Genomic DNA, 13,556 nt, shown 5'->3' with positions numbered 1-13,556 from the left:
TTGCCTTTCGCTAAATTTCCGTTCGTTAAATTTTGCAAAAGCTAAAAAAACTCAACAAACAATTTGACGAAATTTTTAAGCGTTGTCCGAGCCTTTTTGGTCGAATCAAGCGTCGTTTGGTTCTGCGCGCAGCTAAATCAGCAAGATTGGTTCCGAATCTTGGCTAAATGTGCGTCAAAGGTTTGCGTCTTTGATTTCCTCCCGCACGAAAAGATCGAAGTGGTGCGATCTATTGTTCTTCTTCATCTTTTTCCATGGCTTGTTTGCATTTTGTCTGCGGTGATTACCGCTTTGACAGATTGAATGAAATAGAAATGTAAACAAAGCCTGTCCTGTGATTAAAGAGCATCTCCTCTGCTTAAAGTTGCCCTTTTAGTTAAATCTGTGCAACAATCTTTCATTGGTGTTAATATATTCAATCTGTGGTGTTTCTGAATACTCTGGTAAGTAAATAACGTGTGCATGTCGTACAATACTTGTGCCAATGTTGTTTCTTTGAGAACAGTGTTCTGTTTCGATCTTCCGCTAATAGGTGCAACATGGAAACCAAAAGAAGCCGTGCGACTGGTTCGCTGTACAAGATCCGTAATATTAGATTCATCTTCATCGTAACAATTATATGACGAATGTATTGGAAGGACATTGCTACGCGGCCAGAAACAAGATACGGTGGGTGATATCAACATTCGTTACAACTTGCCCATTAATTAAGGACATATTTTTCCAGACAACGCGCAATGATGGTTTTGTTGTTTTCTTCAGCTGTGCGCCATTATGGTTCAAGTGCATTATGGTTCAAAGAAGAGTGACCGGATAGCGGATTCAAAAGATACAATACCACATATATCTACATCGGAGATTAATACCACCATATATGGAGCAGCGAATAATTTAATAATAGCAGACCAAATGCTAAAGATACTTTTATGTTGTAGGTAGCATCATATAATAAAATAAATATTATTTTTACAAATATTTTGCATCTATAAATCTTATCCTAAATATTGTTTACTGCAATGCACAATAGATGGCGCTTTCGTAAAACGTCCCGCTCGATTTTCATCGAAAATGCTCGAACGCGTCTTCCTTGCGAGCTCGAACAATGGCTCGAACGACGCTCGAACCGGACCTGTTCGAGCCTCGAACCAGTTCGAATTGTTTGTTGGGAAGCGCTTTAGCCAAGCCACACACCTCGAAACGCGACCGAGTTGAGGTCAAACCTGCTTCCTTTGGAACATAATCAAGACCGAAACGCGACGTCTAAAAACGGTCACGATTAGTTCCAAGTTTTGGGTCGCGCGACCTTTTGGGTCAGTTGAAAGATGAAATTGTGACAGTAGCGCCGATAGAAAATGTAAACAAAGATGAATCGAGTATGGCTCGAGCAGAGTCGAGCATTTTTTCTTCAATTATAGCGTTTATTTTAGACCAGTTGTCAATTGGGGAGGATTCCCGATTCCAAGGGGGAATGACCGAGTGGCCTTGATGGAAAGGACTCGACCGGCAACCAGCACTCTACCCAAGGAACCGCTTAAATAAACTTGGATTGTTAAAATACGCTGTTCGCGATCGATCCCTACGTTGTGTTTTATAAAGTTTCTTTCAACCAGTGAAGTGAGTTTAAGCGAGTTTTCCGGGGTGGCCGTTCGGCGTGCGTGTCGTTCTATTTCGCGGTTTGGTTTACAATGGTGGAAAAATTACAACTCCGAAACGGCCCTAGCACTAATACAGTTACAAAATAACGGTAACGCTGTCCCAGTGAAAATATTCACGGTATCAGTTGAGACGCGAGCGTGTATAAAAAAACTGTCAACAATAATTAGCCACAGGGTGCGACAGGGAAAGTGTAAACATACGCGATTGTCTCACTTTAATATAAATCGGGTGACAAGAGTCGGTTGCCGCCGTGGCAACAGAAAGATTTTAATGCAAAATATTTGGCGCAAGAAACTTGAATGGGATGATGAAATAGATGATGAACATTACTCCACATGGGAAAAGTGGACAAAATCATTTGATAGATTATGTACACTGAGAATACCAAGGTGTTATTTTACGGATGCATCTAGCAAATTGTATAACTCTTTACAATTACATGTGTTTGTTGATGCTAGTGAAGAAGCATACTGCAGTACAGTATACTTTCGCGTAGAGGAGCAGAGAAAGGTGCAGTGTACATTAGTTTTCGCGAAAACGAAGGTAACACCCTTGAAAACTTTATCAATACCAAGATTGGAACTGATGGGAGCTGTACTTGGAACACGGCTGGCCGAGTTCGTACAAACCCATCACACCATACCTATAACTAAGCGATATTTCTGGAGTGACTCCAATTCGGTTCTTTCATGGATTTTTGCGGATCATAGAAAATATTACGCCATTGTAGCCTGTCGTGTGGGTGAAATACTTAGTACGACCAATCCAACTGAATGGCGCTATGTGCCCTCGAAGGAAAATGTTGCCGATGACGGCACAAAATAGGACAAAGAACCCAATTTGGACTTCGAATCCAGATGGTTTCAGGGACCTGATTTCTTATACAGCCCTGAAAATGATTGGCCACGACTAAAGTCGGATGCCTTAGTATCTGTAGAAGAGCTGAAAAGTCAACACTATTTAAATGTGCCGAACACACCTTTAAGAATAATCGAATTTGAAAGATTTAGTAATTTTAAAAGACTTCATCGAACTTTTGGTTGGATTCATCGGTTCATAAATCGTGCTAGATTGCACAAAATTGATAGTGAACACTCACATTTAACTAAAGAGGAGCTGGTGTTAGCGGAGGAAACTATTTGGAAAATTGTTCAGAAGTAAATCTATCCAATAGAAGTATCGATTCTTAATTGCAGTACAAACAATAAAAGACTTATTCCGAAGAATAGTTCATTGTGGCAGTTATCACCCTTTATGGATAAAAAGGGAATTCTACGTTGTGAAGGTAGGATCGAGATGATGGATGATGTTGTATTCGATGTAAAACATCCTATCATGCTACCTCGGAATCATAAAGTAGTTGAACTACTTATTCTTCATTATCATCATATTATGAAACATGCTCATCAGGAAACTATAGTTAATGAACTTCGTCAAAAGTTTCATATCTCTAGGATGAAGACAGAAGTTTTGGATGAGGAAATTGCCAGTTTTGTAAGATTCGTGAGGCAACTCCACACAAGCCTAGGATGGCACCCTTGCCACCTGCTCGTCTAGCGGCTTTATGTAAACCATTCACTTACGTCGGTCTTGATTACTTCTGACCAATCTTAGTAAAAATCGGAAGAAGCAACGTAAAACGATGCGTAGCTTTATTTACGTGCTTCACGATAAGAGCCATCCATCTAGAGGGTGTGCATAACTTGACAACCGAATCTTGTATTGCAAGCGTTAGGAGGTTCATTGGCAGAAGAGGTGCACCCTCGGAAATTTATAGCGACAATGGCACTAACTTCCAGGGCGCCAAGGCCATCTTGCAAGAAGAACTAAAGACAATAAACGGTGAATTGTGTCAAACTTTCACTAACACTAACACGCAATGGCATTGTATTCCACCAGGAACACCACACATGGGTGGAGCCTGGGAAAGAATGGTCAGATCAGTCAAAGAAGCCATGGAGAGTGTAGCTTTAGATGACCTAAGAAAACTTCATGATGAAGGTCTTAACACTCTAATGGTTGAGGCAGAATTTCTAGTTAACTCGAGACCATTGACTTATCTTCCAATAGACTCAGAAGAGGCAGAGGCTTTAACACCTAACCATTTTTTACTTGGATCTTCTTCGGGATCAAAGCAACCACCGATAGACTGCATCACATCTGCGTCAAAAATGATGGAAAACTACGAACTTACTCGGAAGAAAATCAGTATGTTTTGGCGACGGTGGATAATAGAATATCTTCCCGTGATAACGCGTCGTACAAAATGGTTCGAAGATACAGAACCGGCCAAATTGGCGATTTAGTTTTCATTTTAGATGATAAAAGGAAGAACAAGTGGTTGCGCGGCAAGGTGGTGGATGTTTGCCAAAGATACGATGGTAGAATACGTCAGGCCCATGTCTATACGAAAGAAGGTACATTTAGGAGAGCAGTGTCCAAATTGGCGAAGATCGATATACAAGCGTCACATTTGGTGGAATCGCATAAGAATACTCGATTCGATTTCGATCGAAGCAACATTGTCGATCGAAATCGAAATCGACTCGAAATCGCTATCGCATACGGGTTTTCGATTTCGATCGAGAAAATACATGGGATCGACTAGTCGAGCAGTTTGCTACCTGTCAAATTGATGTTTGTTTACGTTGTGAAAAGCTTGTTCAAGGTGCAGTTTCTATTATCTCCACTATAAATACATCGAATTTAAAGAATGATTGCTTCAATTTTGCTATCGGAAGCTGAAAATAGTCAACCAGCTGTTGAATTGAAGAATTATCGTCGAAACTTGCGAAAGAAATTGGACCCTATGAGTTTAGATGATTCCGCGTAAGTACGCTGCATAACCATCATCTAGCCGTATTGTACTAGTTTGTTTTTGTAGTTTTAGGAACAACTTCAGAATTTCTAAGCAGTTATTTATAGATATTCTTCGAAAAATTACACCTATAATAAGTCCCAAACATAATCGAGGATTGACTGCTAAGCAAAAGCTGGCAGCATCTTTAAAATTCTTGGCACAAGGTTCATACCAGCGGGGTGTTGGAAATGATTTCACAGTGCCGATTGGACAATCCACATTTAGTGAAATCTTCGAAGAAACGTTGTGTGCTCTAGAAAATACACTTAAGCACGTTATTACACTGGAAATGACAGAAGAAGAACAAGCTGATGCACGTAGATTTTTTTACGAAAAATCGGGCATTCCTGGAGCTGTATTGGCAATAGATGGAACGCATATCCGAATAACAGCTCCACATGAAAATCCAGTAATGTATTACAACCGGAAAGGTTTTTACAGCATGAATGCATTATTGGTAAGCATTTTTTTAAAATTTAGTTGAATTAACATTGAATAATTACAATGTTTATTATAGATATGTGACCACCGAAACATCATTCGATATGTAAATGCCAGATTCAGTGGGTCGAACCACGACGCATTCATATTCGACTCCAGTCCAGCAATAGAATATTTTGAAAACAAATGGAGGAATGGTGAAAGAGTGTTTAGGCTGTTAGGTTAGTATAACAAAAAATAAATTAAACCAGTATGTATTGTTTGAGTTAAACTTATAGATTTTTCATTTCGCATTCTAGGAGATTCTGCATATCCGACCAAACCATGGCTTGTGAAACCTTTCGCGAATGCTCTTCCTGGAAGTCAAGAAGCAGAATTTAATACCAAGCATGCTCAGGCACGTGTAGTTATTGAAAAAACTATTGGCATGCTAAAAGCAAAATTCAGATGTCTTAACGGCGAAAGACAATTGCGCTATTCTCCAACTAAAGTTGTACGAATGGTAAATGTTTGTTGCGCTTTGCATAACATTTGTATTCTTAACAGAATTCCAGAAGTTTAATCTGCGAATATGTATTGATAGTAACATTTATTCGATATAAATTCAATTCAATGATATAAAACCAGGCCAATCTACCAATGATAAAAACTTTCAATTTAATAACCTTTTCTTTTGTCACTTGAAATACTACGTTAGTCAATACAAGTAACTGTTGAACTATTGTTTCGTAGATTAATCCTTATTTCTTTGTTTCATGCATTCCAAAAGTTCCTTTTGAAAATTGCTAGTTGCTTCCACGGATATTTTCATCAAGGACACAATTTCAGTCAACGAATTAGCAATAGATTCATTATGCTCTATCAGAGTCTGTTGGTAGATATCGGGTTGTTTTGGATTAAAATTTTCTTGTTTTCGCTGATGTTGCCGTATCGATGATGTTGTAGCTTTCGAAGCAGTTGCTTCTTGGTCCAACCGATCTATTGCGTATGCTGGCTCGGCTTGCCTGGATATTCCACATGGATCAGCGATAGTTTTTTCCTGTTGGTCGCTACTGCACTCAGGTATTCCTACACAAATAGTGTCTTTTGCTCCTTCCACATTGGCCTTTATATTTGTGACATTTAAGATACGCTCCTCGATATTGTTTAATCTTATAGCCAGTGGAATACCACCTCCGGTTTTTTTCTGCTCGCTTCGCATTAGAGAGAACTTCTTCTTGACGTTCGATTTCTTGTCAGTCCATGTCTAAGAAAACACAAAAGATACATACAATTAAACACACATATCATATGCAGATTGCATGCAATGCGTACCTTCTTCCAAGAATGACTATCCTTTGAAGGACCCAGACTGTTGAGTTCCAAACTAACTTCACCCCAGAATGCCGTGGGATTGGTACAAATTCCCTTGGCAGCATCAGGGTTTTTCTCCATGATTTGCACCAACCGTTCAATTTGTTCCTTCGTTATACGAGACGTAGCGTTTTCGACTTTTTCCATGATTGACGATTGAACTAAAACTGTATTCACTTAATTTAACTGTTACGTTCTTCTTAACCGTTTACGAGTTCCAGCAGATCTTCAGAGTTCCTTCCTCGTCTGAGTTCGAACGATACTGATGTTTGATACAGTCATGCGCTGGCGATTTTAAAATAAAACCGTTCCCGTACACTGGATGTGTGTATGTGTTTCGCTTGTGCACTATTTTTTCGTAAATTTCTTTCAAACATTCCCTGTATCCCTATTCTTATTCCTATCCTTCCCCCCCCCCCCCCCCCCCCTTAGGTCTCGAACTTGTTTGTCATTGTATCTCAGACTAATTGTTCTCCATCGCCCACATTTTTGGCCTAGTCTTGTTCCCCTTGGTTTTTTGTCTGGGCGTACCTACACACAAAGGCTGCATTGTTCTCATCCTTTCATATAAACCTGGCAATTTTTGTTGGATTGGTGTGTTTCGTACTAGATAACGCTCTTCCAGATGTTCGTCAGTTTGTGTTGTTAGACATATTTTTCTTGGTACACTCTTAGTTTTGCTGACATGACCTGGTCACCAGTCCGTCTTGTTTAGTCCTACCCGACAAAAAACGTATTGTTCTCGTCCTGTCTTGAACTGTCCTATGATAGTCAACCAAAATTATGTTAAACCGTTAAACCCCGAAAGTCTCGGACAAAACAAATATTCTTAAATATCACTACTCGAGAAAGTCTTGTGCCTGGTCTCTTGTCTTGTGTGTCTTGTAACGGTTCTTGTGTATGGTCGTGCACTAGAGAGCGTTAGTTGATTGAGCGGTTGTCATACTGGCTAGAACTGACTAAACCTTTTCGTATGATTTATATAAAATTTATTGGATTAATTTATTTTTGATGTTTTTGAGTATCTAGTAACGGACTTTTCAAGATGGAAATAAGTTCTCCACATAAATGAGCACCAGTTATAGAAGTGATTATTAAAATTTAGCAAACAACGGTCAAAGGGTTTAATATTATTCTCCCTCGATGCCTCAGAATCTAGGAAGTTCTGGTCATCACAAAGCAATAATTCATTATTGATTGTTACAAAAAAAATGATCGTAGAAACAGTTCCTGTCATTTGGCCGTCTTTTAGCCTTTCTTCCTTTTCTGAACCTGAATAACCCACCATGCTGTATAGGTTTTTTTTCGTTAGAACGGCCTGGCCGTATCGACTTATTTTTACCACGTAGCTGAATAGTCAGTCCTTGCTACGGGGGTTTGGTCCGGATGGGATTCGAACCGGTCCTTGTCGTGTCAGCGGTCGGCGCCAGTACCAATACACCGGCTCGGTGGTATAGGTTGAAATGAAATAAAAAAATATTTAATAAATTTTTTATTTAATTATTTTTTTCCTCGTTAGAGCGAACTGGCCATATCGACTTATTTTTACCACGTAGCGGGATAGTCAGTCCTTGCTACAGGAGTTTGGTCCGGATGGAATTTGAACCGGACACCAGTACCAATAGACCACCGGGCCGCCTTAATTTTCGTTTTGTTTTTGAATGGAAAATGTTTATTTTTTTATAATTATTTTTTTAAATATTTTTAAAATATTTCTAAGAAATATATATAAGGTTATTAATAACCTACCTTTCTACATTGATAAATTTGATTAATAATGCTCTATTTAATGCTAAAATGCTTCAAATTCACAAGTGAAAGCTTTTAGCGCAAACGTTCACTGGCTTTCGATAGCCCTTCAGCCTGTCGAAACGATTTCGATCGATACAGAGCGTTCGCGATACCAATTGTCGATAAAATTGTCGACTGCTCGATGTTTTCCATACATTTTGTAGACAGATCGAAACTCGCATTTCGATTTCGATTTCGATCGACTCATCGTTGCTTTCGCGATGGCGAGATGAATTGTGTTCACTCAAAATGAACCTTTTTCTAGAGTTTCTCGATTTCGATCGAAATCGAAATCTTATGCGATTCCACCAATTGAGTTATACTGAACATGAACTTACAAAAATGAAATTTGGAATATCAAAAAGAATAGTTAAACAAATTATGAGCGGCGAAGGCAAGTTAGTATAAGTGAACTGCGTTATACTTTAAATTTGTATTAGTTGATAAGCGAGTTCACGGGAGGGGGTGTGTTAGCGCTAAACGCTCGTACCTACGCCTGTACACGCAGGTTGGATGAAAACGTCAGGATCCACATCCGGCGAAAGGATCATGCGTGAGTTACGTCATGTGATCGCTCTCTTTTCCATCCAACCACCGAGGAGACAGGACGAGTTTTAGTGCTCGCATCACCACGCTCGCACTCAAACCTGTTTGAGCTCAAACCTCAAAACCACCTGTTTTTGAAATAAAGGCAACAGTCCTCGATCGGCCAATAGCCGAAAACCGAACAAAAATCGGCCAGGAATTGCCGGAAAACAGTGATAGCAAAAGTGCGAGTGGTGCTACCGCTGGAGCACGTGTTTTCGAGCAACGGAGTTTATTGTAAAATCGCTAATAACTTTGCGAGTTTTCATCGAGAACTGCTCGAGAACTGCTCGAATTCGAAAAGTGTACGGAAAAATTCGGGGAAGCCGGAGGGGGGGGGGGGTGAAGCAGAAACTCGAATCTGCTAGATTCGAGCAACTTCATCGAGCTCGAAACAGCTCGAATTTTTTATTTTTCTTCAATACCACCAAAAATTCGAAAACGACCCCAATAATCAGGAAAGGCTTCCTCGAACAAGAAAAATATCCCCTCGACCATCACCACCTGCTCAATCACCATCACCAGAGCAAAAAAGGGGTGGTTTTTTAAGACGCTAGAATCACTATCCGCTATGCCAACTATGCAGAACTATGCCAACGAATCCGCGTTGCCATAGGTGACAAGGGAGCGGCGTCCGTTCGTACGGAGATGGCCCAGGTGCTGGTCACTAACATCGACTCACTGGCTAATGAGGAACAACTACGAACAACGAACAACAACAACTAAGGCGGTGCTGACGGCGCTGGCCAAAGAGCATACGGAGGCCACCATCGATATGTGTGAGCGGCGAGATGGCACGAAGCGTGCTCGCATTCGTTTGCCTCGGTCGGATGCGGAGCATCTGGCCAGGAAGCTCCTACTCCTCGGGTACACCTCCTGCTGGGTGTGGGATGTCCCGAAAGCGTCGCTGGCGGAGAAGCGGTGCTTCCGATGCCTGGAGCGGGGCCACTTTGCCGGGCAGTGCTCGGGGGAGGATCGCAGCAAGGCGTGCATCCGGTGTGGCGCGGAAGGCCACAAGGCAGCGAGCTGTACTGGCGAAGCTCGTTGCTTGAAGTGTGGCGGCCCGCACTTGATCGCCTCCGCCTCGTGTAACGCAGCAGCCCCACGATGATCGAAGTGCTGCAGATTAACATCGGCAAGAACAGGAGCGCCCAGGATCTTGCGCTCCAGCGTATGAGGGAAGAAGGCGTCGACGTCATGCTGGTCACGGAGCTGTACTCAGTGCCGGCCAACAACGGCTGTTGCAACGCAACGTTCTTTCCAATTTCCGTTTCGCCGTGGACGCGTTTCCTAACACCAATTTTTACAGGTTTCTAGCAATTTTATTTTCTAATTCAAACTTCTTTCGCGGAGCACTGTTTTTGGGCAGGTGGTACGGCTTTGCTGGTATAATTCGGGTCCGTGGTACGAGTTTTACGAGTGGTGGTGGTGTTAAAAAATTACACGTCTTATCACTTGCGCGTTTCGGTTGTGAATTCCTAAATCGATGGCGCACACGCGATGGCCGTTATCGTCCCTTTTCGCGCCTCGATCTCGATCCCTTTATGGCATCGTCCCTTCGGTAACGGCTTCTGTCACCCGTCACCGAGCTGTCACCGTCATTACGTCAGGTGACGAAAAAAAAAAAACAAATCATGCGTTAAACTGCATGTGCCGACTTCACCGTTGTCTACAACAACGGCAATTGGGCGTCCGATGAGGAACTGAAGGCCGCGATCGTCACTAGTGGCCAACGGTTCCCTATCCAGCGGGTGAGGAGTGTGCAGCATCCCGGCATTGTGGCAGCCGAGGTAGCGGGCATTGTGTTCATATGCTGCCGACATTCCTGGGCAACGATGTGGCTCGGCCCAGCAGGGTGGACGTCGCCTTCGCGAGTCCATCGCTCTGCCGACAGGATGGAGTGGCGGAGGTCATCAGCTCCTGGCGGACGCTAGACCGCTACTCCTACAGCGACCATCGTTACATTAGGTTTGCGGTCGGGCAACAGCCTCGTGCTGGTCAGCGGCCCGGACGGGGCATTCAGCAGCTGGAAGGCGTCGAAGTACGGGAGGCGGGTACTCACTGGCGAACTCACCAGTTTTGCCCCCGTATGTTCGAGCTAGCACTCGAGGCGACCCGTTTTGCCGATCGTGTGACCGATGCGGCAAGCCTGGGGATGGCGCTCGCGGAGGCCTGCGATGCTACCATGGCGAGGATCGGAAACTCTCAGCAGCAGAGGAAGAGCTCCAACGTGTATTGGTGGACTCCGGCCATTGAGGAGCTGACCGAGCGCTGCCGGTTGGCCCGGGAAAGGCAGAGCATGGCCTTGGACAAGACGTCCGTCGAGCTGGCATCGGAGGAGCAACAGGCCCTGGCCGCGGATGAGACGGGACAGTGGTTCCGGCAAGTCCTTCTGCGGTTTCAGGGCAGCTGAATGGCGCGAGAACGAGACCCGGCGATGCTGATCGTTGAGGAGCTGTTTCCGGAGCATCCTCCGGTCGAGTGGCCGGACGTCGCGCCTTCGGAAGGGGACACTCCGGTCCGTCCGATCAGCTGCGCGGAGCTCCAGGCGATAGCGAGCGAGCTGCATCCGCGGAAAGCGCCTGGCCTGGATGGAGTGCCAAATGCTGCTGTGACGGCTGCCATCCGCAAGCATCCAGAGTCCTTCGTCGGGGTCTTCCAGAGTTGTCTGGACACGGGCGTTATTCCACGCGAGTGGAAGCGGCAAAAGCTGGTGCTGTTGCCTAAATCAGGTAAGCCACCGGGTGACGCGTCGTCCTGTCGCCCGATCTGCCTGATTGACAACCCAGCGAAGGTGTTCGAGCGGACGACACTGGACCGGCTTAACCAGCATCTCGAGGACCCGAAATCACCTCGGCTGGCCGAGAACCAGTTCGGCTTCCGGAAGCAGCGGAGTACACTGCAGGCGATCCAGCTGGTGGTGGAAGCAGGCGAGCGCGCGATGTCCTACGGAAGGACGAACCAGCGGGACAAGCGCTGCCTGCTGGTTGTGGCGTTGGACGTCAGGAACGCGTTTAACACCGCCAGCTGGCAGGCGATAGCGATGGCCCTGCGCGAGAAAGGGGTTCCAGCGCAGCTGCAACTCCTCCCCGCGACTACTTTACCGACTGGCAGCTCGTGTATGACACTAACGACGGCCCGGTGTCACGTCGGGTAACGGCAGGCGTTCCACAGGGGTCAATTCTTGGCCCGACTCTGTGGAACGTCATGTACGACGGCGTACTGCGGATCCAGCTCCCTGAAGAGGCCACCATCGTCGGCTTTGCCGAGGGCTGCACACCAGAGGAGTCGGTGACGGTTGCTGAGGCGGCGGCCGAGGCAGTGATGGGGTGGCTGGACGCGTGTCATCTTAGTCTGGCCTCCCATAAGACCGAGGCGGTCTTGATTTCGAGCCTGCGACGAGGACGACTGGAGGTTCCTGTGCGCGTCGGCGATGTGGTCTGCACGTCGAAGCGATCGATACGCTACCTGGGGGTACAACTCCACGAGAAACTCTCGTGGAGACCGCACGTGGAAGCGGCCGCGAACAAGGCCCTCCGTGCGGTGGCGGTGGTCACCTCAGTGATGAGGAACCACAGTGGTCCCCAGGTGGCCAAGCGGCGACTGCTGGCAGGAGTTGCAGCGTCCGTCATCCGGTACGCCTCGCCCATCTGGGCTAAGGCGACCGATATGCTGTGGTGCCGCAGACGACTGGCCCAGGTCCAAAAGCCGCTGGCACGTGGGGTGTCGAGTTCGTTTCGCTCGGTGTCCTACGAGGTGTCAGTGGTGATGGCCGGTCTGATGCCATATTGGCTGGTAATCCAAGAGGACGCAAGGTGCCATAGTAGGCTGTTGGCTGAACCTGGCACCGGCAGGAAGGAGGTACGAGGGATGGAGCGAGCGGCCACGATGATCGAGTCGCAGGACGCGTGGGACCGTGCGGCGGCAACACCATCGGCCAGCCGCTACGTGACATGGGCGCACGGTATGATTCCCGACCTGCACCGGTGGACGGGACGCAAACACGGGAAGGTGGACTTCCACCTTTCGCAGGTGCTCTCCGGGCACGGATTCTTCCGGGAGTACCTGCACGTTTGCGGCTTCGCTTCGTCCCCGGAGTGTCCACGGTGCGTGGGGTCGGTCGACTCGGTGGCCCACGTCTTGTTTGAGTGCCCCGTTTTCGAGGACATCCGACATGATCACCAAGGTGCTGTAACAGTTGTGGCGCGACGAGGAGGCCCTCGCCAGCGGACGAACGAAGGCGGCTTTCGCTGGGCTGGCTGGCTGCTCTCTTCGGCGAGGAGATGGGTGACGATGTCATCATGGACGTCACGCGGCGAGTGAATGAATCGCGAGCAGCGCGTCAACGATCTGCTCGCAACCGAAGGCTTCGCGGCAGGGCGGAGGATCGGGCGCGAGTGCGTTTGGCTGCGGACGTCGCAGCAGCACTGGCCGCCCGGGATGAAGAAATACTGCGGACGGCAGTAGAGGCGGAGCGCGCGGGCCTAGCTCCTCCTTCCATACCAAGGCGCAGCAAAGGGGGACCACCTTCCCCGGAGACAGTTAGAGTTCGCCACGAGCGGCGACTGTTCATGCAACGCGCATGGCGAGCTCGGGTTCGCGCAGAGGGACCCTCGACAACACGCCGTCGTCGGACCGCGCCTACGGAGGCGGACGTCATTCGTTCTCGACGGAACGCGAAAATGAGAGACGTCGTCGAGCTGCGGCTGCAGGACGGCAATGGTCACCTGCGGAGGAGGCTGCCGCTAGCGAGGCGGAATGGTCCGACCGTTAACACTAGAACCGCCGGACTTTGCAACCTTACTAGAACCGCCATATGGGACAATTTTGTCCCATTCGTTATGTATAAATTTTTAAACATGTTTATTAT

General features: G+C 46.3%; 2 protein-coding genes across 2 annotated transcripts; one reads left to right on the top strand and one right to left on the bottom strand.

The window, feature by feature from the left end:
- The first annotated feature begins 4,340 nt into the window (after positions 1 to 4,340).
- LOC128307529 (putative nuclease HARBI1) lies at positions 4,341 to 5,612 on the top strand. Its single transcript, XM_053045405.1, has 4 exons — positions 4,341 to 4,485; positions 4,541 to 4,973; positions 5,034 to 5,178; positions 5,257 to 5,612. Exons 1-4 carry the CDS (start codon positions 4,370 to 4,372, stop codon positions 5,517 to 5,519), a joined length of 957 nt encoding a protein of 318 aa, XP_052901365.1. The 5' UTR covers positions 4,341 to 4,369; the 3' UTR covers positions 5,520 to 5,612.
- A 206-nt stretch (positions 5,613 to 5,818) lies between these two features.
- On the bottom strand, positions 5,819 to 6,563 carry LOC128307504 (uncharacterized). The gene is made up of 3 exons (XM_053045386.1): positions 6,272 to 6,563; positions 5,884 to 6,203; positions 5,819 to 5,825 (listed from the first exon to the last, which is right to left on the bottom strand). The coding sequence occupies exons 1-3, from the start codon at positions 6,455 to 6,457 to the stop codon at positions 5,819 to 5,821; spliced, it is 513 nt and encodes a 170-aa protein (XP_052901346.1). The 5' UTR covers positions 6,458 to 6,563.
- Positions 6,564 to 13,556: the final 6,993 nt, after the last annotated feature.

The sequence above is a fragment of the Anopheles moucheti genome (genome assembly GCF_943734755.1).
Source record: "Anopheles moucheti chromosome X unlocalized genomic scaffold, idAnoMoucSN_F20_07 X_unloc_1, whole genome shotgun sequence".
NCBI classification, from domain to species: Eukaryota; Metazoa; Arthropoda; class Insecta; order Diptera; family Culicidae; genus Anopheles; species Anopheles moucheti.
The sequence above is the reverse complement of the archived record's forward strand: the minus strand, read 5'-3'. Positions and strand labels throughout refer to the sequence as shown.

Excerpts from the sequence above, each read along its gene's own strand:
- LOC128307504 (XM_053045386.1), bottom strand. The coding sequence starts at position 6,457 with ATGGAAAAAGTCGAAAACGCTACGTCTCGTATAACGAAGGAACAAATT. Across the intron at positions 6,204-6,271 it reads ATAGTCATTCTTGGAAGAAG|ACATGGACTGACAAGAAATC; the intron begins GTACGCATTGCA and ends GTGTTTTCTTAG.
- LOC128307529 (XM_053045405.1), top strand. The coding sequence starts at position 4,370 with ATGATTGCTTCAATTTTGCTATCGGAAGCTGAAAATAGTCAACCAGCT. Across the intron at positions 4,974-5,033 it reads ACAGCATGAATGCATTATTG|ATATGTGACCACCGAAACAT; the intron begins GTAAGCATTTTT and ends TGTTTATTATAG. Across the intron at positions 5,179-5,256 it reads AAGAGTGTTTAGGCTGTTAG|GAGATTCTGCATATCCGACC; the intron begins GTTAGTATAACA and ends TTCGCATTCTAG.